Here is a 24,400-nt window from a genome sequence, read left to right as displayed (position 1 = left end):
GCCAGTGAATAAGAGTGAAACTGGGCACCAGGCGACTGAGCGAGCTTTAATGGGGGTGGGGAGCGAGGTGCGGCGGGGCGGCACTGGCGGCAGGCCCCCCGACCCTCCACTTGCTCCACCAGGGTAGCAAAAGGGCTCTGAGCGAGCGAGGGGGCCTGGCTGGGGCCGCGGCACAGACTTCGGCGGAGCGGGGTCGGGGCGCAGGGGCGGCCCCGCGACGGGGCGGCTTTCATCTTTTTCTGGTAAACAAATGACTGGGAGGAAACCCTGGGCGGCGACAGGGCCGGCGCAGATCTGGGTCAGGGACGCAGGAAAGCCCCTTGCCCGAGCTCCGGGGCTGCCTCCGCCCAGGATGCGCCAGCGCCGCGGGCTCCCGGGCGCAAGCGGCCGCACCAGGAGTCGCCGCCCATGGGGCCGGGGCGGGGGGAGCGCGGCGCACCCCGACGGCGGCCCCCCGACATGCAAATGTGCTTGAGGCGGCAGGCGAGCGCGCAGCAGCGCTCTGCGTCAGCAGCGGGAGCGGGGCCGGGGATGCGGGAGGCAAGATGGGGCCGGGGAGGGGTTCCGGCGCGGAAGGTGGGGGCCGCGCGACGCCCTGCCCTTCCGCCCTGGCCCTGCAGACCGGGCCAGGGCCGGGGCTGGGGACTGGCGGGGGTAGAGGAGGGTCCCCGACCCCTGAGCGCGCGAGGCTGCGAGCGGGAGGCCGCGACCGCTGCTACTTAGCGATGTCGCCCCTTTTGAGGATGACCTGTCGCTGCCAGGGCGCTAGCTTGGTCTCGTCGTAGCCCAGCGTCCGCAGCTTCTCGGACTGCTCGCGCTCCCGCCGGATCTCCTCTTGCTTCTGTCGCTCTTCCTCTTTTCTGGGGAGGGGGTGGAAGAGGTGGGGGGCCAGATACTGAGGCGGAGGGGGACCAAGGGTGCAGGGCTCCTGAGGGCAGGGTCTGGGTCACTGAGGACAGAGTGGGTAGTGCATTGAGGCCAGGGCTGGGTTCCTAGAAACGGTCGCTGGCTCGCCCTGCGGCACTTGGGCGGGAGGAAGGGTCACGGGGTGCAAGGGGCCCCAACAACAGGGCCAGGACCTGGGCTGCCGGAAGCAGGGTTGGGTTTCTGGGGACCCAGTGTCGAGGGGGCCAGGTCACTGGCAGGTAAGGACAGCCAGCAGACACGCGGCTGCTGAGCCCTGGGAATGCTGGCAGGTTCTGGGGGTCAAGTGCACCTTCGGTGTTTCTGAGGGGAGGATGTTACACACGTTTAATTTCCTATCTACTGATTACCTGTTCAAATCATAGTTTTGGCAGACTGATTAAATTAAAATTAAGGTCACCTATCTGCTTTTCTAATGGGAAATCTCATGTTATATGTGGGCTAGCCTCCCGGTAGGGGGAATGAAGTTTGGGGGAGAAACAGATGAATGAGGGTGTGATCCCCTGGCAGGTGTTTGGTCTCTGGGTTACAGGAGGTGGGCAGTGGGGGCCTGCTGGGTGGATTAGGAGGACACAGAGCCTGCAGCTGGCCTCAGAGGACAGCCAGCTGCCGAGTTACCGGGAGACTGTTGAGATCAGCCAGGCCAGGTCACAGGAGAATGTGCCTGGACAACACAGGGCTGGGTGGCAGGGGTCAAAGACCAAGCCTGCGTGTGGGTGGGGTCCTGGGGTGGCAGCTCGGGGCCACGCCCCACACTTACCGCTTCTGCTCCCTGGAAGGGAAGAAGAGACAGGGTTAGGTGGTGTCTTCGGGAAGCGGTTGAGACAGTCTGCCGGTCCGGGGTCCGGCCTCCATCTTGGCCTGGGACTCACCTTTCCTCTTCCAGCTTCTTCCGTAGGAGTTCCCGCCTCCAGGCAGGCAGGCTGGCCAGCCGCGCCTCTTCCTCCTCTTCCTGAAACACAACCACAGAACTTGAGAGCCAGCACAGCTGGGGGCATCAGGCCAAGATGAGGGCACCCCCAACCTGGGAGGCCCTGAGGAGCTGGGGCAACAGGCGCCAGGTCACGTCCTCCCCCATGGAGCTCCTGCCTCCCAGCGGCCTAGAGGTAGGGACAGAGGAGGAACAGGTGCACAGATGGCCAGGGCGCCTGGGGAGACACAGACTCACCCCCTCCCTGTCTGCTCCCCTCCTGCGGAAGTGTACATCAGCTCCACAAGAGAGGAGTGGCAATGACCGGGGGGGAGGCAGCATACCACAAATAATTTATTGTTTGGATGTTACAGAGGAGGAAGAGCTGTACACGCACACGGCACACGTGGCTAAGGTGCAGCTGCGCACTCCAGTGAGAAGCCAGAGGAGCATCCCCACTGCCCCAGGAGGGTGCACAGTCCATCTCTCAGATGGGCTGCAGCTGCCCGGCTCCACACAGAGCCCGGCCAAGCCACTGGACCAGAGGTGGACGCCACACTCCACCAACACGGGCCAAGGCCCTGTGTTCTGCCAGCCAGGGGTGCTCTGAGGCTGCCTGCAGGTTTCAGGGCTCCGGGGCCCATCCGAGAGGCATCCAGAGGCAAATCCCACGACGTAGCTTTCTCAGGTGTCAAACAGCTCTGCCTCCTTCTCCTTCCAGAAGGAGAAGCTGCGATCAATGTAACGGCAGATGTCTTCGTTACTGAACTCTCCCATCTCCGACACCAGCTCCAAGGGGTCTTCGGCAGGGGCTTCAGGGCTGCAGGAGCCTGGGGCAGGGGGAGGCGCGGCAGGCGGGGGCTGCGGCGCTGGGGCAGGGGCTTCGCGCTGCTGCTCTGCCTGAGCCTCCCTTGGAGCTGGGGCTGCCTCCTCCGGGGGCTCCTCCTCCACTGCACTTGGGCTATTTATCTTCTCTTCCTCCTCCACCTCCTCCTTGTCTCTCTCTCCTTCCCCTGTCCCCTCTTCTTTCTCCTCCTCCTCAGCCTCTTGCCCTGCTGGTTCAGCCTCCGGGCTCTCTCCAAAGAACTGGCGCCTGAGGTCATCGAAGCCGTCTCTCCAGCCACGCTGGCCGGTCTCCACCTCCTCCAGCACGACCCGGTGGAAGAGACGGATGTGCTCCCACGGGTGGCTGCCCAGACGATCAAACATCTCGTAGCATAGCAGGTGGCGGAATCGGCGCTCCTCACGGCTCAGGCCCTGCTCCAGCAGCTGGAAGTAGCCAAGCATGAAGAGGTCCAGGGTGAGGCTGTCGTAGCTCCGGGATGTGCCATCTTCCATAGGCGGCAGGAAGTGCTCAGGCCAGTACAGGCCGGGCCCCTGGCCTTGGCCGCGCGGTACCTGCGCGGGCACCTGCCGCAGCAGACTCCTCCAGCGGCCCAGAAGCTCGCCCACCACCTGCCGCTGCCTTAGCAGGTGCAGCAACCGCTGCTCGTCCCGAGTGCACTGAGTGCCGCTGCCCGTCGGTGGCGGGCAAGTGCTCACATTGTCGGGGCTGGGGTACAGGCTCAAGTCCGAGCCCGCGGCCACCACTCGGGGCAGAAGCCTTCGCAGGCGCGCCTGGGCGTGGCGGCCGGAGCCGCGGAAAGCCCACTTGCGCCAGTGCTCCAGGAAAAGATAGACGATGCGCTCCTTGCGCATGTCTATGTAGTCTTGGACTCCGCCACTCAGCCTGGCGCCGAGCGACGGCCTGCGCCCCGGTAGCTCGGGCTCCGGCAGTGCCTCCTGGTGCTTGGGCGCCACGCACTGGTCCTCGCCGCCGGCATCCAAGAAGGCCTCCTCCTGGATGGGCTCGCAGTCTGGCTGGGAGAGCTTGCGGCGCGGGCTGGGCGTGGGCGCTGCGCCCTGGGCGCGCTGCTCGTAGGTGGCACGGAGGTGCCGCACGGAGACACCGCACTCTAGGATCTCGCGCGCCACGGCCTCGCGGCACCAGCTGAGCGAATGCGAACGGCCCAGGCAGAGCGGCCCTGGCTGCCAGGGCGCATCTGCCAGTGGCGCCAGCGGCTGGCCTGTGTCGGCAGTCAACAGGTCAGCCAGGTGCGCGGGCCGGCCGCCTAGCGCGGCCAGCAGTGTGGCCATGCTCTTGAGCAGCGTGGAGATCTTGCTGCACCAGGCGGGCAAGCTGGGAGCACGGCCGTGCATGCGGCGCGGGTCGACGGTGAAGCGCCGCGCCGACAGGGCGGCCGAGACGGGCAGCAGCTGCTCCAGCTCCAGCTCCAGCTGCTCCAGGCGCGCCTGCAGCCTGTGCGCCTTGTGCAGTACCTGCAGGTTGTCGATTTGCTGCTCGATGCGCAGGATGTCGGCCTCGGTCATGAGCTCGCCGAAGGGCCCGAGGATGCCGTTGTGCTCTCGGGAGTACCTCCAGCCCTCGGGCGGGTAGCAGCACGAGCTAGCGGCCGTCAGCTAAGGCGGAGAAGACAAGAGAGGGGGGGAGGCGCGTCGCCCTCTGGACCAGCTCCGCGCCGCTGCTGCTGCGGGACCTTTTGCATGTCCGGGGTGGTGTAATGAGTTCAGGAGGTTGCATCTGTCCTGGCCGGCGGGCGGGCCAGCTGCTATTGGAGCTACGCTTCGGCCCAGGCCCTGGGCGGTCGCTCCGGGCTCAAGTCAGTGTCCATTTGGTCGCTGATGGGGGTGGCGCACAGCTGGCTGTGGCTGCTAAGGCAAGGAGGGTAGCCAGCAGATGGGATCTCCACGCTGGACCTGGACCTCATTACACCACCCAAGGAATATGCAAAAGGCCTCGCGGCTGATGGGCGGGAGGCCATCTGCTGTCCCAGCCAAGGCCTGCCACTGGACACCACTGCAGGCCCCTTCTCTGGCTGCCCTGTGGTCCAAGCCCTCTTCTTTGCATGTCTAGGTGTTGAGAGGCCCCTGGGCTGGACTGGGCTACTGTCGGCTCCCTTCCTTAGCTACTGGGCCAAAGCATTCGACTCGTGGGGCGCCCCACATGGACACACCCAGTTCCACTAGCTTGCGTTGCCCATCACCAGGGCTGCTCTGCCCGCTCATTCTTCGGGGCGTCCTGCAAGCCTTCCCACACACAGACAGGATGCTGCTGCTGGCTGGCACTCTATGCTTGCCCTCCCCACCCCCCAACACTTGCTGGAGAGAAAGTCCACTTTCTTCCAAGCAGCGAGGCAGGTTTTGGGAGGCCCCCCGTCACTGCTCCCCCCTCACCACCCTAGTTCAGCCTCGTCTCATGCAGTTCCTGAGCTCTGCTCTGCGCACCGTGTCCTGCCCACTGCCCCACACCTCTCCCTGCTCCTACCCACTGTCCTGAACCCCTCCCTGCTCCTGCCACCTCTTGCTCACCTCAGCCTCATTTTAGGTGTTGCCCCAACACCCCTTCCAGCCCAAGCAGGGCTCCCCCTGCTCCGGCCCTGGCAGCATTCTAACAGCTCTGGCCAACCCCCTCTGTCACAGCAAGTCCTGTTTGATCACCCAGGAGGCGCTGAAGTGTTGGCACACATGCACACAGACACACACACTGTGTCACCTGGAGAGCAGCCCTCAATGTATTCACCCGGGAACCCCAGAGTACAACGGCATATGCAACACACAGCACCCACGGCAAGTCATCCTCACAGCCATGACGGTTAGAGACGAAAGCTGGGTGAGGCTCAGGGAGTGGCAGCGAGGGTCCTGGGCCTGGCAGCTCACTGCATCAGTACCTCCCTGGAACCCCTTCCCAATGCAGCTGGATCCCAGCCCCACTCGGGGCCTCCGCGGACAGAGCACCAGCACTTGGCTGGATCAGCTCTGCAGTGTCCACAAAGGGACCAGCCCCACGAGGGCGGCGACCCTGCCTTTCTCCCCAGGGTAGCGGGTGCTGGCTCAGGGGCCCAGGGGCTCTGGGAGACCCCGCCCCACCCACCTTCCGCCTCTGCTCCTCCTCCTCCTGCATCTTCTGCTGCAGCTTGCGTACCATCACCTGGCGCTTCCACTCAGGGATGGGCCGGCCCTGCTCATCGTGCGTGGGGATGATGGTCTCCACGTCCAGCTGCACACCCGGGGCAGGCGTGGCCGGCGGTGCGGGCACCATGCTCCCGTTCAGCAGTGGCTGCGGCCCCGTGGCTGGTGGGGTGGGACTCCGAGCCGGTGATGGCGCAGGCGACACGGGTGGTGGCGAGTCAGTCTATGGGGAGAAGAAATGGGCCTGAGTGCGGGACAGGGCGGGGCGGGCGGGGGAATGGGCAGCTGGGCGCCTACCTGAAAGCCCGGCTGCCCGCTGCCTGAGAACACCGTGGTCAGCCCCTTGCTTTGTGGCGTCGGCTTCAGGCTCTTGCCCGCCTTGATCTCGGCCAGGAGCTCCGAGTTGTCGCCCGTCGGGGACATCATGTTGAAAGACTTGGTGCCTGTGTGGAAGCAGAAGAGAGGGTGCTGGCCAGGCGTGGGGCAGAGTTTCTGCAGTACTCCCTTCCCGCTCCCCCTGCTTTCTGCCAAGTCCCCTCGCCAAGCCAGGAAGGACAGAGCCCTCCCTGGGGCCCAAGGCAAGTCTTGTGAAGCCAGAGTTCCTCGGGGTGCTTTCTGGGGTCCCCAGAGGTGGGTCATTGGCTCCTGGCCCAAGGCAGCACCAGCATCCTCCCAGCCCTACTCACGGGGTGCAGGGCCCCCACCAGGAGGCCCTTGGCAGTTCATGGTGGCTCTCAGGCTGGCCGTGGGGACTCTGGTGTTTGCCTCCACCCCACTGTTGACTGTCACTGGGTTCTGAAACACTACCTGTGGCCAGCCACTGACCTTTGTCCCGGCTTCCCGAGCTCAGCCCAGCCAGGGTGGAGTCTGCCACTGGCCCTCTCCGCGCATCAGCGGAGCCCAGTGACCCTTGGACCGGGCTGACTGGAGCCTTGGCAGCCATAGAGGCCATAGACCCGGAGGTGGGACCCGGAGGTGGTGGCATCCAGTCTGCCTCTCCCTCCCACCCCACAGACAGACGCACAGTAGACACACGGATTGCAAGCAGAGCACACTTAGGGCAAAGCGCTGCTCAGCTCTGAGGGATCCAGGAAAGAGGAGCCAGCTAAGGACACCGGACAGGGGCTCCCAGGAAGAAGGGCCCTGACAGGTGGCATGCAAATGTTGGGGGCGGAGCTTGTATTTTCCAAAGCAGCTGGCAGAAGTGAAAGGGGATCTGGAGACTGACACAGGTCAGGGGCAAAGGCACCAAACTGGCCAGTGGCTCTCGGGTGCCTAGCCTGCGATCCCAGAGCCAGACCAGGCAGGGCGAGAGGAGAGCTGGGCCGCCGGTTCGTTGGTTTAAGCAGAGCCGCCAGCCGGGCCAGCCGAGCCAGCCGGGGATCGTGAGGGGAGCAGGGCCCCTCTGCCTGGCTCCCAGGCCTCCCTCCCTGCGCCGCAGCCTCAGCCAGGAGCCGCGCGCTGTTACTCACTCTTCCTGTGTCTCAGGACTCTCACTTCTAAGGATCAGAGGAGAGAAGGGACAGTGAAGTTAGGAGCAACAGGGGACAGGCGTGAGCCTGTGACAACAGGGAGGGTGGGAGGCAGTCAGCCAGAGGGCCTGGGAGGGAAGGGGGCTGAGAGGAGGGGCTTCTCTGAGACTGGCTCCACAAGGGAGGCGTGTCTAGCTCCCACTGTGGCTGGCCCCCTCAGGGGGCCCCTGCCTTGGCACTATATTGGGCAAGGGCACCCAGCTCAGGTTTGGTGGGAGGGGGTGCCTGGGGAAGCCCATTGTCTGTGTGCCCCTTGGATCCCACTCTGGTCCTGTAGCAGGCTGCACTGACCGCGTGGGTTCTGGGCTGCAGCTCAGAGAGATGACGGAGGGGGTGGGTCCCGCGCCTCCCCCCCATACAGTCCCTGCCCCAGCACTCAGGCACCTGCTCCCAGGCCTCCTAGAATCCCTGGTGCTGGGTAGGGCACTATCCCATCCTGCAGGAAAAGCAGCTCATGTTCACAAGGCCATGGGGGTGCAGACGCCCAGGGGAGCATGGTGTACTCTGGCTGCCTGGGGACAGGCTCAGGTCCCTGCTTGGAGGAACCAGGAGGGGGTGGGGAGAGAAACAGAGCCCAGGTGGGAGGAAGGCTGCCCAGCAGCCTGGTCTCCTTGAAGCCAGTTCCCCATAGCTCTCCTGGAACACCAGACACAGGGGATGTGTGTGTGTGGGGGGAGTGGTGGTCAGCAGTCAGCTACACATCCCAGACCCGCTTTCTGAGCCTTCCCTTAGGGTCCAGGGCTGGGCAAGGGGTCGGGAGGAAACCCAGAGTTCAGTGGGGCCTAGGTGCTGGGGACGGTGTCCTGTTCTCCCTGCCCTTCAGGGATGGCACCGACTCTACTCACTGCCTGTGGACGAGGAGGAGCGGCGCTGCCCGCAGCCCGGGCCCGCGCCCTCAAAGGGCAGCGGCGGGGCAGGCGGCGGCGAGCTCAGGGCCTCGGGCAGGGGCGGCGGCGGCGGCGGGGGCGGCGGGAGCTCCCGCGAAGCCTTGGGGTCCGCAGCGCAGCCGTTGTGCACGTGGTCGCCGGGCAGCAACGCGGCCTGCGGGCGATCGGAGGGGCCTGCGAGTGAGGGGCGTGCGGCGGGCCCAGGTCCCGCGAGGCCGGCGGCTGCGGGCTGCCCGACCCGCACCTCGTCGCTGTGCGCCATGCCCGGGCGTGCGACCGGCGGCTCCCCGGGGCAGCGGCCCAGCTGGCGGTAGTAGTCCCCCGTGCTGGGCTGCTTGCTGAAGGCGCGAGGTTTGCGGCCGGAGTCCTGCCTCCGCAGTCCGTTTAGGCCGTCGCGGGAGCTGGGCTGCGGGAGACAGCGGGCCGGTGGGGCTCGGGCGCGGCCCCGTGAGCCCCCCACAGCTCTTCTGTGTCTCCCTTGTGTGCCAACCTATCGGGTCAGTGGCGCGCAGCCGGCCGCCTTCGCAGCCCCTCGCCTTCTAAGGACGGGGGTCAGCGGGGTACAGTGTGGGGGAGCCTTGGAAGGGCAGGCTCGGCCAGCACTCGAGGGAGGGGTTCTGGGCGCGGACCAAGGGGTACGGGCCCCCACTGAGGCTAGAGGGGGCGGGCCCGGGGGCGGGGTGGCCCAGCCCAAACGCCAGGGGGAGCCGGGGAAGGGGCAGCCCAGTCAGAGCTTAGGCCCGGGCCGCACCCCGTCCTTCCTGCAGGCCCCGCCGAACCCTCCCCTGCGGGGGTCGCAGCCCGGAGGGAACTCCGGAGACCCAGTGCCCCGTCGGGTTTCGGTCCGCCAGAGGCCAGAGGCGGCCGGGCGGCTCCTACCTGCGACTGTGCCGGTGGCCCCCCGCTGTGCACCTGGCAGCGGGGGCGGCAAGGACCGGGCACCTGCGTTACCTGATCCTTCCTCTCGGATTACAGCCCAGTCCGCGCCCGCCCACCCGCGCCTATCGGTTCAGCCGGCTTGACATCACCGGGGGTGCACCAATCCCAGGGCGACCCCCACCCCCGGCGGTCCCTGATGCCACACCTGGCTGCCTGCCCCCGGGCCAGATGTGGTCCCACCCCCTGCGCTCCTGTCCTCGAGGTCGGGCCCCGGCAAACGCCCACGCTCCCACACAGCTCCCTCCTCCTGCCCCCGACTCGACCGGCACGGGGCTGGCGGGACCCCGACCCGCGGTGTAGCCCCTTAACATCTGACCCGCAGCCATGGGTCACACCCCCGCCCTTCTCCTCCCGCATCTGGAAACCGTCGCCGTCCGCGTAAGCGACACCAGCGCGGCCGCCCGAGCTTCGGATTTCAAGGGCGACGGGGAGGCTCGGGTGACAGTGCAGCGGCCCGCCCCGTCACGGCTGCCCCCCGCTACGGCCAGCGCGGGGACAGGGATGTGAGGCGACTGCTGTGCGGCCGAAGGCCGGGTGGCCTGGCTGGAGCTGTCCGCTGTCTTACCCCCCGCCTCGCGCGTCCCCGCGGTGGCCTCAGACCCTCCGCGCACCCCGCCCCACCAGGCTCACGTTGCAGGAAACGCGACACCGCAGGATTTGTTTTCTGGGCCAGCCCGTCCCCTCTGCGCCCCCCGTAGCCCCCGGACGCCACGACCCTGCCCCTGCCCGCGGCTGGGCACCCCCGCGCGCGCGGGGGCGCAAGTGGGCACACAAAAGGCCCTTTGTGGAGCGGCCGGGAACCTGCGGTCCAGCACGCACGCAGCCGGGAGGGGCGCGGGGCTCCGGGAGTGGGGAGGGGGTTTCCAGCAGGGCGCCGGTTCCCAGGGACTTTGGGCTGTGCTCGCTGCCTCACGCAGAGTCCAGGCCCCAGATCTCCTGCGGCAGGTCCTAGTCCCTTCCACCTCCCAAGATGAAAGGGGAAATCCATGAGTCTAGGCTGGGGTAGCAGGTGGAACTGTAGGCTCAGCATCCCTCCCCCACTGCTTTATTCAGCTCCACCCTGTGCATTTACCCCAGGTTTGAGACAACATTAAGGTCAAGGGTCTGCCAACACGGCTCCTGGCTGCTGGCCTCTCACCCCGCCTAGCCCTGTGCCCCCTGTGGCTAATATCCAGGGCCTCCTTGGGTCTCCCTGAGTGACCCAGAGCAGACCTCTGCCCAAGCAGGAGTTTGCAGGTCTTGGAAGCCTGGGGCACCAGGTGCCCAAACCGGACACGCCTCTTCTCCCTAGCCCTGTCCCCAGCGGGTGGGGGGCAGCAGCTTCCATAGCCACTGCACCTCAAGTCCAGTCAGGGTCCTCATCTCTGCTCCTTCCTCCAGGCTGCCACAGCACCAGCCCCTCCCACCTGAGCCCCCTGGGGCCAGGGCTCCACCTGAGCCCCGGGCTGTGGCAGGTGCCACCACCCACGCTCTGCATAGCAGGTGGCCCAGCCCCCGTTCCAGCCCAGGAGCGCGTTCCCACTCCACCCCCCAACAGTCTCCAGGAGGCAGCGTCCAGCCCTGATCCCTCAGAGACCAGCCAGAAACCGCAGACACAAGGACACCCATCCTGTGCCCAGGAGCCCAGCCGGTCCCCCTCGGTGCAGCCTCACCACTAAGAGGCGGGGGGATGCGGGTGGGTGGACTTAATACCTCCTTGAGGCTCTCGGGCCCCACATGGCGCAGCTTGCTCTTGGTCTGCATGTAGATGTTAGCCGCATGGAGCCCCACTGGAGGCTTGGGTGCCGGGTAGCCCGGTGGTGGGGGCGGGAGCAGCTGTGTGCCCGGAGGCGGCGGTGGTGGAGGAAAGCTCGGGGGAGGGGGTGGAGGTGGAGGTTTCCCCATCTTGCCCCGAGGTAGGCCCAGCTCTGGGTTCAGCAGGTCCATGTAGCTCTGCATGTCGGCAGCTCCAGCACCAGGCAGTCCTGGGAAGGGGAGAGGGGACAGTTGGCCCTGGGGGTGTGCAGTAAAGCCGTCTCCCAGGACCAAGGCCACCGCCTCCAGGTGCCCGCCAACCAGGCAGAACCACAGTGTCACTCCGTGTACCCTGTCGCAGCCCCTGGCAGTGCTGGTCCATTCCTCCCCCTGGCCCTGCCCACCTCCAGTCCCGCACTTGCTGAGGTGTGGAGAGGAAGCAAGAGAGAGGGGGGCTTTGGGGCCCAGGGTGTGGCTGAAGGACAGAGACACCTGGGGCGGGGAGTGGTCCAGTCCAGGATGGCAGGTGCAGCGTGCACTGCCAGGCACCTCTGCCAGCCCTGCTGGCCACCCCCTGGTGGCGCAGAGCACGCACTGCGGGTGCACCAAGGACCATGCTCAGGGTGTGGTCGGCAGGTGGGTGCTTACCCGCCTGGCTGCTGCCAGGGCATCTGCTCGTGTTTGAGCCAGCTTTCTGTTTGTGCTGGGCTGCGGGCACGGTGCTTTTGTGTGTGTGTGTGTTTGCACAGCTGCAGCATGGTAATGCTGGGTGTAGCACACAGCATGCACACACGAACACGTGTGACCTTTGAGCGTGAGGAGATGGGGCGTGAAGGGGTGTGGGGGCGCGTGATGTGTGTGTGCCCACCCCAGCCCCTGTGTCTCATCAGGAAGGCCAGCCCCTCCCAGGGTGGTCAGCCCACCCTGCTCCCTCTCCCTGGCCAGCCCACTCACCAAGCAGAGGACGGCGACCCTTGATACTTGAATGGCCAGAGGAGCAGGAGTCGTAGTTGGAGAGGGTGCTGGCGGGTGAGCCCAGGTCGAAGTTCTGCGGCTGCGCTGACACAGTGGTGTTGGGCGAGGACATGCCCGAGTCAGGCTGCTTGGCCTCCAGCTCGGTGGACGGATCCCGCGACAGCACACGGTGCTCCACACTCTGCGGGGTTAAGAAGCAGCGTGAGCCAGTCTGCGGGGCCTTTGCTGTGTGACTGCCGCCCAGCTGCCCCTGAGCCCCACCCCCAGCAGCAGGGCCTGGGCTTTCTGGGAAACTCCTGTCCCTCTGACTGGGAGGACAGGGCGCTGGGGCTGCTGCCGCTCCCCACCTTCCTTCCTCACCAGAGGGCAAGAGGGCTTGGCCCCAGCACGTCAGTGGGGAGCAATTGCAGGCCCCGTAGCTGCAGAAACCCCCATTATCCGGCTGCAAACCCCAGTGTCTCTGGGCTGAACCCATGCCAGCCTCCCGCTGTGGGCCCAACCTGTCATGTGAAGGCCAGTGGGCAGAGGGCAGGGGCCAGGATGGCCCAGCTGAGCTGGGATGGGCACCTGAACCCAGGCTGTTAAGCCTGCCCCCGCCCCCGCTCGTGCCCACTGTGGGAGGGGGCCCTCCTTACATTGCCCATGCCGACCGTGCCGCTGTGGCTCTGCTGCCGCCTGCCCAGCCTGCTCCTCCCTGCCCCGTGCCCCTTCCCAGCCTGAGAAGTGTCACAGGCCCCCTGGGAGAGGGAGGCTGCCTGGCACCAGGTAACAGCTCAGCGGCCACGCTCATTGGCCCTGTAATTAGGGGCTCTGTGGGACTGTTTGCCTTTTCTGGGCCAGAATCCTCAGTGGCTGGAAGTCATCACTGCCACAGCTGGCACTGCCAGGCCCCGCTGCCTGCCCGAGGAGCCAAGGGGGCATCGAAGGAGCTGGCCAGGGCAGCCCACCCTTGAAGCTGCACTTTGCTTGATGGTAGCACTGTGCCCACAGACCCCTGCCCCTGAACACTGTGGGCACAGCCTGCAGAGGGAGGGAATGGGCTCTACTGCCACCTGCCCGACACCGGCTGTGACTTCTCTGCTTTTACCTGTCAGTGGGGCTGTTCTCCCCAGTCCTCTCATTTGGGACAAAGTCAGTGACATGCCAGCAAACACCATGGGTGCAAAGCATCCCTCCCACCGGGAAGAGGAACAAGGAAAGCCCACGCCCAGTGCCAGGCAGGGGACCTGCCCACCAGAACTCAGGGCGCTGGCTGCACTGGGGTGGGGGTGCTCCGGGACCCCTGGGACCTCCCCCACAGCTCAGCTGCAGTGGTCACACCTGCTCACATAGCCCCCCCGGCCAGCGGGCTCAGCCCATCTCACCCTCCCTCAGGCCAGGCCGTGGCAGCCTCACGTGCTGGCAGACCCGGCTGACGCACAGAGCAGGCTGGTGCTCAGGGCACAGGGCCGTCCTTCTCTGCGCCCTCCCCGAGGGGCCTCCTGTGCAGCTCCTCAGCGGCCAGGCCCGCCCTAGCGCTGGCCAGCTCCTTCCGAGCTGTGAGACCCAGCCCTCCCTCTGCCACTGTTCCGTGCCTGGCCACAGGGGTTCCCTGAAGGGAGGAGATGGAAACTGGAGAGGCTGGGGCAGGTGGCCGTGTGACTGTGGGTCCCTGAAGACCCCCACGTTACCTGCCTCACAGCAGCGGAGATAAATGAGCTAACAGCTGTGGACAGGAGGACTGAGTGCCTGAGGTCTCCCAGCACCCTGTCAGAGCCTGCAGCCCCTCATCTCCCTTCCCCCATCTCTCAGCCTCTGCTCCCCACCCCCACAGCGGGCAGCAGGTTCTCGGCCAATCAGCCACGCGGAGTAGTGGTCACCTTGGAACACAGGACTTCAGGTCCCTGGGCCTCCACTTCCTCCCTGGTCAAGGGGGTACCATCACCGACCACCGGGAGTCCGAGGAGAGGCTGCCCGCGGCATACCAGGTTCTCCACAGTGCGCAGGTAGCGAGTGCAGTGGCTGTGGCCATTGTAGTCGGACAGGTCGGCGGCCGTGTACCCGTCCCGGTCGCGGACGTCCAGCTCCGCGCCGTTCACCACTAAGATCTGGCAGCACTGCAAGGGGCAGGTGGTCAGCACACGCATCCGGCAGAGGGCACGTGGGCCCCGCCCCGGCTCCCGGCCCCCGGCCCCTGCCCGGCGCCCGGACCTCCAGCTCCCCGTTCTCCGCGGCGTCATGTAGCGGGGTCCCGCCCCACAGGTCAGCCGAGATCTCGCCACCATGCAGCAGGAGCCAGCTGAGCACTTTAGCGTGGCCGCGGCTCGCCGCGAAGTGCATGGCCGTGGCGCCGTCTTTGTCCTGCTCCGACAGGCTCACATCGGTACAGCTCACCTGGGCGGGAGAGGAGCGTGGGCTCGACTACAGCCCGCCCCCCGCCCGGGTCCCCAAAATCCTTCCCCTTGCCGCGGCTTACCAGCCACACGATGACGGGGCTGTGGCCCATCTGCGCGGCCGCGTGCAGTGGGGTCATGCCGTCGTGGGCGCGCACGTGCGGGTCCGCACCGCACTCCTGTACTAGGTACTGCGTCACCTCCAGGTGGCCCTCCTGGCACGCCAGGTAGAGGGGCGTGGCACCGTTCTTGGTCTGGGCATTCACTCCCCTGCGGAAATGGTGGGTGGTCACCAAGCACCTGACCTCCACTCCAAGGCCCTTCCGACCAGCCCACTCGGAGCAGACCCCTGCTCCGCCAGGGTTGTCCTAATTCCACCTTCAGAACAGAACTTGGCGGTCTCTGCCCTGCTCTGCCCTGTGCCCACACTGTTTGCCAGGCTTGGCTGACCATGAGGGACCCAGGCGACAGACCAGAAGCAGCAGCACAAGATGAGGCTCCGTCAAACCCGAGTAAGTGGCATGGACAGAGGGCACTAAGCACTGTCTGAAATTCAAAGGGAACCCCGCTGTTCTTGCAAATCTGGTGACCCCGTGCTGGAACGTGTGGCCCTGACACGCCTGGTCCTGGAAGGAATCTTCCACTTGCTGCTTCACTCGCCCAACCCCTGCAAGGACCAGGGCAGGGGCCCTGCTGAAGTCAGGGGCCTGGGACTCCATTTGGCTCTCCAGGGTGAGCTGCAGGGCCCACGCACTTGAGCCACCCTCTGCTACCGTCCAGGGTGCATAAACAGGAGGCTGGATTGGAAGTGGAGAGGCCAGGACTTGAACCTGCACTCTGATATGGGATGTAGAGTTGGGACAGGGGCTTAATCCACAGTGCTACCAGGCCTGCCCCCTCCCACCTCCCACAGGTTCTTCGAAGTCCTATTGTCACATCCCCTTTAGCAGAGGGGGCGTTGGGGCTAAAAGGGCCCGTGTCTCCTGTACTGCATCTCATTCTTGCTCCCCGAGCCCAGAAGGCTCCTAAAACCGGAACTGCAAAGCTGGCCTGGCTCCCTGTGCAGAATCCTATGGACAGCGCAGGGTGCAGTTACCACAGGGGGCACTAGGTGGCGCCCCTTCCACTTCCCCCTCCCACCGCGATGCCCAGGTGTGTCCACCCTTCAAGTCCACCAGCTTAAGTCAAGGTGGGGGCTGTGCACCCTCCAGCTCCGGTCAGCCCTCTGTGCCCCAGAAACAGTTTCGTCCAACCACCTGCCTCCTGCCCTCTACCCAACAATGAGTGATAGGCTCCACCCCCACCCGTTAAAGCCTTCACTCACTCAGTCTAGCTGCTGGCCTCCAGTCTGCCCACCAGCACCCACATCAGGCCACTCCTCCCCTTCCATCTGCCCATGCACCCTCTCGTCCCAGCATGTAACGCATTTCCCAGAAGCTCAGGTCCTCCATCCGCTGTCCCCCTCTCCCCAAGGCACCCCCTAGCTGCCCCATCTTCCTTTAGACATGGACGGTCCTCTTCCCAGGGGCCCTGGGTGAGCGTGTTGCATTTTCATGGGAGGAGCAGGGGCGGGCCTGGTTGCCTCCTGGACACCCCAGGGTGGCCAGCAAGCAGGGCCCGCCCACATGGCTTGGAGCCCGGCCCCGTGTCACCCAGCGCCCCCACACGGGGCCCGCTGGCGCGGCAGGCATTGACTGCTGAATATTTCATGGCGACACTTAGCAGCCTGTTGCCGAGGCTCAGCGGGCGCTGAGCTCCAGGGAGCAGAGGGCAGACGGGGCTGCTCCCACAGGCCCCCCGAGTTCTCTCTGGAGGTTCAACGCTGTACACAAACTCAGCCAAATCCCCCCAGCCCACCGGCCCACCTCCCCACTACAGCTGATACCAGGGCACTTGGCCAGGCCCAGGTCTGAATGGCTGGCATGCTCAACCTCCCCCCAGGTCCCCACTGCCCTCAAGACAGGTGCCCACTTGTCTCCGATGCTACCGTCCACACTGCTCCCACTACTCGGGATGGCCACCTGCCTCGTGCCCAGAGCCCACTCAGCTCTGTGTGGGACTGGGATGTGGCCAGGGGGTGCCCCAGGCTCAGGGGAAGCTCACCCCCAAACTGTGTTCCTTGCTGCTTGACCAGTCTGCTGGGGCCCCGTAATGGTCGCTCTGGCCCTGTGGGCCGCACCTGTAGAGCCCCAGGCCTGGCACACCCCTGGCACAGGACACATCCCCACTGTGCCCACTGCTGGCCTGGGGGGTTCCAGCCCTGCCAAGCACAGCTCCTGATAGGACAGGATGGCAGGGCAGACCCTGGTCCTCCAGACCCCCGCCCAGCTCTAGCCCAAGCTCTCACGCTCAGTACAACATGTGAGGGGGACCAAGCCTGCCCAGGCAGGGTCTTAGCAGGAGCCCCCAACCTCCAAGTTCTGCCTCTTGCCTTGGCAAAGGGCGTGGCCACTGCCTGGCCCCTCCCCAGCCGAGGGAGAGGGCGAGTCTGGTACCTTGGAGCAGCTCCCCATCCCGGCTCTCCAGGGGTCTCGCCCTGTGTCCCCACCCACAGGCATCTCTGGCCACAGCCACCCAACTTTTCCCACTAGGTGTCCCACCCCAGTTCTCTGACTTTCACCGTTCTCACTGGCCAGGCGCTTTAGTTCCTTGACCTTGTACGTGGGTGTGCCCCAGGGTGCCACCTCCTTTCTGATGGTACCTGCCTGGCGAGGCAGCCTCGAGGCCCTGCCTGGGACCATCTGTGCCCCATAGCTACTCACCTCTCCAGCTTGAGGCTGGCTTCACCACCCGGCCCCCTGCCTCGGACCACTGTGGGTGGAGTAGATCTCACGTCTCCCTGCCCACACTCATCCCTGAGGCACCTGCCGCTCAAGCCCTGTCTTAGATCTGAGGCTCCAACTGGGACTTGGTCTCCTTCGAGGAAAAGGCAAGATAAGGACCAACTGTAACTAGTTAGTAACTTAGACCAAGGGAACAAGGAGGGGCTGCTGCTGTGGCATAACGCGTAGCGCCACCTCCTGGCCATCACACATGGGCACCCGCTCAAGGCCCAGCTGCTCCGCTTTCAGTCTAGTGCCCTGTCATGTGCCTGGGCAGAGGTGGGCTTCTGCGCCCGTCTGGGAGACCGCCTGCCCAGCTGCAGACACTGCGGCCATTTGGCGAGTAAACTAGCAGATGGAAGACCTCTCTCTGTGTCTCTCTGCCTCTGTTAACTCTTTTGAATGAATAAAGAAATCTGTTTCTTATTTTAAGGAACAAGGAATGGGGGCTGGGGTGTCTCTAAGACTTGTGGCTGTTGTCAGGGTCAAGGGAGTTTAGCAAAATGTATCCTGGCCGTGCCAGTGTGGGAGGCTGCCAGGACACAGCCAGACCCAAGTGTGGGTGCCCACTGACGGCGGAGGGAGGCAGTGAAGGGGGCACACCATGGGGTGATCAGGCCCAGGTGGCCTTGCTGGGGTGGGGTGTGGGCGGGGCAGTGAGCAGAGGCCTGGAGGATGGCAGATGTACAGAGAGGAGGAGAGATGGAGCAGAATTTTCTTTTTTTTGTTTGTTTAGATTTTATTTATTTTTATTTAGACTTAATGTTTTATTTATTTGAAAGGTAGAGTTCCAGAGACAGTCACCTGGCTACTGGTTCACTCTCTAAGCGGCTGCAATGGCCACAGCTAAGCCAGGAGCCCAGAGCCTCCTCCGGGTTTCCCAAGCACTCGAGCCACCTTCCACTGCTTTCCCAGGGAGCTGGAAACGGAGCAGTCAGAACTAAAACTGGTGCCCATCTGGGAGACTGCTACTGCAGGTGGAGGCTTAGTGTGCTACGCTACAGCGCCAGAGCTGTGACTTGATTTTCTACAGGTGGTGAGCAGAGCTTTGGGGCAGGGCTGGACTGGTGAGGGCTACGGTGGAGGCAGGCAGACCAGTCATGGGGAGGGGTGGTCACTGCCCTGCGCCAAAGACAGGCTGGACTGGAGGGACAAGATGGGGCGAACGGTCCTTCCCCAAACCCAGAGGGGCCAAGGATGACCACCACCTTCCTCCCTGGGAAGGTGGCCTGGACAAGCACCGAGGGTCAGCTGACATGGGGCTGGGGAAGGTACCAAAAATGAGAGAGTCCCACTGCCTGGGGCAGGGCAGAGTGCGACGACCCATGGCCTGGTCTCCACGAAGCTTCGCAGGAAGTGAGGGCAAAGGGGCAGACTCCCAAGTGATTAGGGCAAGGCACGGATTCAGAGAGGGGGTACGGTGGGCCCAAGGCCACACAGCAAGGCATTGGGAACCACAGCTGTCAGCCAGCCCGCCGAGGCAGGCAGCTCAATGGCTTACTGAGGGATCCCGGCTGCTCACCTGTGGCCGAGTCCAGCTGACGGAGCTATGAGGCGGCTGGGCCATAGGGGGTGGCGCCAGAGGAAGGGCAGACAACGGGCGGGCAGGGTGGGAGCTGCTCTAGGCTTATCCTAAATTGGACCAGGGTGCTTTCCAGTCCCTGGGGCTGGGGAAGAGCTTGGGTGGAAGGCTGGAGCCTACAGGAATAGCGATAGTGATCTTTGGGCCAACTGGTTTCCCGGAGCAGACCTGGGGGAGGCAATGTGAGTGCAAAGTGGCCCCTGGGCCCCAGAACCTGCAGAGGCAGGCCTTGGTGTGACCCCAAGACCTCCCAGCCCCCTAAGGTATAGCAAGCATCAGCTAGGTCCGCCCCAGGCTGGCCAGGCTTCTGGCTTCTCTGCTGCCCACGGACACCCACAGCCTCCTGGGCACGATCGAGTTTCCCACGGGTAGGTACAAGCTCCCCCCCCTTTCAGGCTCACCCACCCACCAGGGAGCGAGCTGAGCCCTCGTCAATAATTCACAAGGATTCACAGTGGTGCTGGGACACAGTGCTGCCGCGTTAAGAGGGGGCCTCTTGCTGGGCACAGTGCAGCCTCTGCCCACCCCAGCTCCCAGCTCTGGGATCTTCATCCCCAAGGCAGTAGGCTGAGTGGGCACACCAGCCCCCAACCGTGATGCCCAGCCATGCCACTTGCCCAAGCCCATTCTAGCTGGTCCCACACTGCCACAGGGATGGGAGCCATGTCCTCTGTCCATTTTCCTAGCATTCATGGTGACTTCCTGGAGGGGGCTGGCAGCTCAGTGGCCCAGGCCATCTGGCTACAAAATGGGCTCCAGGGCCCAATCGCACCCAGCACATGGCATGGCTTGAAAAGGCCCCAAGGCACCTAGGCCTGTGTTCCAGGGTCTGGCCCCAGCTGGAACTTGGGAGGGATCCTGGCTGGTTCTGCGGGGACGACCCTGAGGCCGGCATGCCTCATCAGCCCTGGTGGGTGTAAAGCCCTCTCAGCACCACCTTGGGCTCCACTGGCCCTGCCACCAGGCTGGCCTTCAGGGGCAGTCAGGTGTGACGACACAGCAGGTGCAAGAGGGCTTTCTGGCTGCTGGGCCACCCCGCCCGCGAGGAGTCAGTGGAAGTGAGAGGGCGGGGCAGCCAGACTATCCGCCATGGCCTGGGGATGTTACCCGTGCAGCTCCTGGCTTCCCGCTGGACGGACAAAAGTCCAGCAGGAGTCTGGGGCGCAGCCACCAGGGTGCAGAGGTGCTGGGCAGGACCTGCCGGTCTTTCGGCCCCCCTTCTCTAAGTCCCCTGATTCAGACTTCACCCAAGCTCAAGATCCGGAATATCCGTGTCCAAGCAGCAATCCTAACCCCAGAGCTGGTACCTGCTGTGCCCCCGCCAAACAGATCCTTGCTTAACAACAGAGACAGGTGCAGCCTGTCCTCAGGGCCTGCTCCAGCCACACCAGGGCCTCCGAGTCCTTGAGGCCACTCCCTGCACCCACTATGCTTCCTAATCTCCCACCTGCTCTTGGTGCCTGGCTGATGGCTGTGCTGATGTTCTACGCAACAGACCAGTGGGGACAGGCCAGACCACTCGTCTTTTGAAGTTGGGGTCATTTGGTGTAAGCATCCACTGTGACTGACTGCTCAGGCCCAGGCCCCTTGGGTCTGGCAGCCCTTTTATCAATGTTCCCCAAGGGGTTCTGCCTCCCTCAGGAGCACCCAAGAAGGGCCTCTCCCCCTTCCCATGTGACCCCTGCCCTGAGCCCCACCTAATGGGCCTGTGCCATCAGGAAGTTTGAAGCTCAGACCAGCATGGGCCCAGGGCTAGCGGAGTCACCAGCTATGGGCTGGCCAGCACCCCGAGGGAGGAGCCGCGACCCTGCCTGTGTGTGCCAGCCTCTCCCACCTTCCCCTCCCTCATGCTGAGGGTGCAGGGTGGAGGTGGGGGAGCAAGAATTGCTTGCAGGGCCTGGGGACAGTGGCTGCAGGACAGGTTTGGGCATGGGCGAGGGTCGGCCCTCTGCCACCCCCCACAGCTCCCAGGAGTCCTGGAGAGGCACAGCAAGGCCCCAGCACCACCACTGTCCCCCCGCCACCGCCAGGCCCTGGTCCACCCTCCTGGCCCGACGGGTGTCCTTACTCAGGGTGGCTCCCGACGAGCAGCCTCAGAGAGGGGAAGTCTCCTTTGGCGGCAGCATAGTGGACAGGTAGGGCGCCCGTGTCTGTGGCCATGGTGGGGTCCCCACCGCCATGACGCAGCAGCCAGCTTACCACCTCAGGGTGGCCAAAGCGGGCAGCCAGATGCAGAACTGTGGCACCAGAATTGTCTCTGTCCTGTGGGAAGGGAGCCAGTTAGAGTCCCATAGCCCACTGCCCCAGGCCCAGACCACCCCCAGCCGCCCACAGTCGGAGCGGGGCCTCCTGGAGTGGAGCCCGGGCCACGCTCAGCAGTGTCTCTTCCTGTATCTCGGTCCATGCACAGTAGCATCACAGGCCTGTAGGCACATGACCAGGAGACGCCCATGCCCAGCAGGTGCCCAGGACTTGGTGTCTGGTCTCCGTGGCAGGAGTCCAGTGCTCAGTCACAGCCAAGGGCTCAGGGACACCTGGACGAGAGCCTAGGAGTAGCCAGGGTAAGCAGGGTCAGGGGTCACCCTGGTGGACTTCAATAACCCAACCTCTACAGAAAACTGCCGTCTAGCGGCTGTCCCTGGCTTCGACATGGGCACAGGCAGTACATTGGCCCCTGGGGAGAAATGGAGGACAGGCCTGAGCAGTCAGCGGGGGGGGGGGGGTGCAGGGGCGGGTGAGCTTGCGGACTCAGAGGAGGTGGGCCTGGCCCCACTGAATGTGCCATCTGTGTACCCCCACATTGTGCTGTTGTCAGGGGCACAGCCTGCAAGGAAGGGCTACTCCTGGGCTCTGGGCAGGTGGGGGTGTTCGGGTGACATCTGGGCTAGAAGGCTGGCACATTTGGGAGAGTGGACACTGGCTTCAGAACACAGCACTGCCGTGGTGCCAACCACAAGGAGCCACAGAGAGGTGGGCAGGGACATGGGGAGGGGGCTGGGGCAGCTGGGGGAGGAGCACTGGGCAGTGTGGACAGAGCGCACTGTGGGGACAGTATGGCCCAGGCAGAAGGCACAGGCTAGCGATGCCAAGCTTGAGGAGGGCAGATTCCTGTGGGAAGAGGACACACGGCTCCTGCGGGGGCGACACAAACAAAGGGACACAGTGGGCAGGTCACGAGCCAGGCCAGGGTCAAGGGCTGGCAGCGGCCAGACCTGATGAGGAGGGGGACGCTGAGCCCTGGCCATATGCCCGGCAGCCCAGGGAGGACCGGCGACTGACAGGTGTATGTACTGTGCCCCGGCTGGAGGTGACCCCGGCCAGGTGTGTGGGAATCCCTGCTGAGACCCTCAGGCTTGGATCTCGAGGCCCTGGTGGCTCTGGGTGGTGGTGGCAGAAGGGAAACTCCACAGGCCCCTGGCCTGTCCCTGAGCCGTCAGGGCTGTGCAGGTCTTGGGAGCCTCACGTGCCAGGGCCTGCGCCCTAAGCTGCTTATCTCCTGGTCCTGTGGATCGAGGATCGAGGTCATATCCCCCCACACTTGGGCCCCCGAGCCTGCCGGGGGCTGAAGGCAGGAGACTTGATAAGCTGGGTACAAGGGCACCTGCTGTTTCTCCCGCCCGCCTCTGCAGTGCTCAGGGAGGCTTCCGGCCAGGCATGGACACTGAGAGCCAGGAGGCGTGCCACCTCCCAGAAGACGGGGTATGGGCCATGTGGCCAGGAACCCCTGATAACAGGGCCAGCGAGGAGATAAGGATGGGCTATCTAAGAGGGAGGGGGCCTCATCCTCTGAGGGCAGGGGGTGGGGTGTGATGGCCAGCTTCAGGGCTTGCATGGCTGTCCGCATCCTGTCACTCCATTACTCCCTCCTCTGGCTGCCCCTGCAACCAGAACAGCACCCCAATTCCTGTGCCCTGCCCTCCTGCTGAGGCCTGGTCCTCTGGACGCCCACACACTGGCCTCCAGCATGGCAGGAATGCACGCCTGAGGGCCCTGTACTGCCTGTTCCAGGTGCACCTGCCCCAGCTCCCCCACCGCCCCCCGGCCTCCCTGCTGTGCAGCCAGGCCTGGGAGAGGCAGTCATGCCCCTGCCTGGGGGAGGAGGCATGTCTGGAGTTGGAGCCAGGAGGCCCCACTGGCCTGACACCCTGCGGTGACACCCCCAGTGGTCCGGGCCCACTACCCTTCCCCTGTGTCCTGGCGCCAGACACCTGCAGCCCGGCCCATCCTCCTCCGGCCCTAATCCTGGAGGGTTTTCGACCCTGCTGCGCCGGCCCTTCCCACCCCACCAGCTTGCCCGCTGGGTAGATCAGATGCCCGGACACTCCGTGCGCGCATTCCAGCCCCACCTGGCACGGGGCTGCCACGGAGCTCACCCTACCCAAAATTCAGGGAGCCAGGGTGGGCCAATCCCTGCCCACCCCTCTGGGCCCGAGCCCTGCCCCCGGAAGGAAGCCCCTGGTCGCCCAACCCAACGAGCCACATGGACCCACCTGCACTCGGCAGCCGCCCTGTGAGAGCAGCCACTGCAGACAGGCCAGGTGGCCGGTGGCGGCGGCGTCGTGGGCTGGTGTGGCGCCGTTGCGCGCTCGGGACGCGGCGGGCAGGGCGGCCTCCTCCACCAGGAAGCGCAGACAGTGTAGCTTGCCGGCGCGGGCCGCGTGGTGCACCGGCAGCGCGTCCAGGGGGTCCCGCAGCGAGGGTCCCAGCAGACCGGCGGCGTGCAGCGATCTCAACACGTCCAGCTCGCCCTGCCGCGCCGCCTGCAGCGCCTGCTCCAGGGCCATGGTGCCGCCCGCGGCGCCGCGACCCGGAGCTCAGAGCCTTCTCGCGGGCTCCATGCGTGTCCCCTCGGGCGCCCGCAGGAGCCCTCGCCGCGGCCGTCGGGGCAGTGCGGGCTGGGGAGGCGGAGCGGCTGCCTGCCAGGCTTGGGCTTCCAGACTCCTCGCTCCGCTCCGCCTCCGCTGCGCTCTGGGGCGGGGATCCCGCGGGCTCGGGCCTTAAAGCTCGGGCCCGCCCCGGGGCCGCCCTCGGTCAGGACCTCCCCTCCGCCAGCCCCAGGCTCCGCCCGGCCCCGCCGCCTGGCCACAGGGCCTGCGGGAGCCCGCTGCCTCCCTCCTTACTTTGCTTTCAGGTGGACACCGAGACGCAGAGAGCGGCCGCACGAGGTTAGAATTCGAGGGGTTAGAATGCGGCTCTTTGGGGGACCAGGGACAGCATCTTTGAGGAGGGTGCAAAGGACAGGTCCACCCCAGGCTGTGCTGTGGGGCTGGCCAGAGAGGAGGGCCAGGTCTCGCGGAGGCCCTGAGAGAGGACCAGACCTAGGGTTGGGGGTGCCTCCCCCCAAGTGCCAAGGGTGCCAAGTCCCTGTCCCCGCGGATCTTTCCAGATCTTCCTCCCAGAGGGAAGAAGCTACAGGGATGCCTGGTGCAATCCGACCCCGGAATCAGGTGGCCCGGAGCCGCCTTCCCTGACAGGGAGAGTAGGCCACCAGCAGGGCCAGGGCCTGAGCCAGACAACCCCACAGGAGACAGAGCAGGGGTATGAGGTCCTGCCTGAGGAGACCGGCAAGGCATGGAGGGCGCCGGCGGGCCACGTGAGCCAGGCCACCACCACCAGACAAGGTCACGGGAGCTGGAGGAGTGGGGTGGGCGGCACAGGTGGGAGAGTGGCCAGGGTGGGGGCAGCCAGCATAGCTGGGACCTTGAAATAAGCCACGGGCCTGGCGGGATAGCGCAGCGGTTAAAGTCCTCGCCC

General features: G+C 65.3%; 1 protein-coding gene across 12 annotated transcripts; it reads right to left on the bottom strand.

The window, feature by feature from the left end:
* Nucleotides 1–26: 26 nt before the first annotated feature.
* ESPN (espin) lies at nucleotides 27–23,611 on the bottom strand. 12 transcript variants are annotated; one of them, XM_058674538.1, is made up of 16 exons: nucleotides 23,137–23,611; nucleotides 20,715–20,908; nucleotides 14,326–14,512; nucleotides 14,061–14,243; nucleotides 13,835–13,966; nucleotides 11,850–12,051; nucleotides 10,854–11,125; nucleotides 8,467–8,628; nucleotides 8,181–8,376; nucleotides 7,276–7,302; nucleotides 6,101–6,246; nucleotides 5,766–6,026; nucleotides 4,154–4,294; nucleotides 1,797–1,876; nucleotides 1,685–1,696; nucleotides 27–860 (listed from the first exon to the last, which is right to left on the bottom strand). In XM_058674538.1, the coding sequence occupies exons 1-16, from the start codon at nucleotides 23,428–23,430 to the stop codon at nucleotides 716–718; spliced, it is 2,634 nt and encodes an 877-aa protein (XP_058530521.1). In that variant the 5' UTR covers nucleotides 23,431–23,611; the 3' UTR covers nucleotides 27–715. The 12 variants fall into 12 exon arrangements, with proteins under 12 accessions (XP_058530521.1, XP_058530526.1, XP_036350333.2 ...); XM_058674543.1 differs by lacking the exon at nucleotides 1,685–1,696; XM_036494440.2 differs by lacking the exon at nucleotides 4,154–4,294.
* Nucleotides 23,612–24,400: the final 789 nt, after the last annotated feature.

The sequence above is a fragment of the Ochotona princeps genome, chromosome 2 (genome assembly GCF_030435755.1).
Source record: "Ochotona princeps isolate mOchPri1 chromosome 2, mOchPri1.hap1, whole genome shotgun sequence".
In the NCBI taxonomy this organism is placed as follows: domain Eukaryota; kingdom Metazoa; phylum Chordata; class Mammalia; order Lagomorpha; family Ochotonidae; genus Ochotona; species Ochotona princeps.
The sequence above is the reverse complement of the archived record's forward strand: the minus strand, read 5'-3'. Positions and strand labels throughout refer to the sequence as shown.

What these genes read in the sequence shown, in the direction of transcription:
- ESPN (XM_058674538.1), bottom strand. Translation starts at nt 23,430, where the DNA reads ATGGCCCTGGAGCAGGCGCTGCAGGCGGCGCGGCAGGGCGAGCTGGAC. An exon ending in GGGTCGCCGTCCTCTGCTTG is followed by an intron (nt 11,126 to 11,849) that starts GTGAGTGGGCTG and finishes TCCCCTTCCCAG; the next exon opens with GACTGCCTGGTGCTGGAGCT. An exon ending in AGTCCTGAGACACAGGAAGA is followed by an intron (nt 6,247 to 7,275) that starts GTGAGTAACAGC and finishes GCTTCCACACAG; the next exon opens with GCACCAAGTCTTTCAACATG.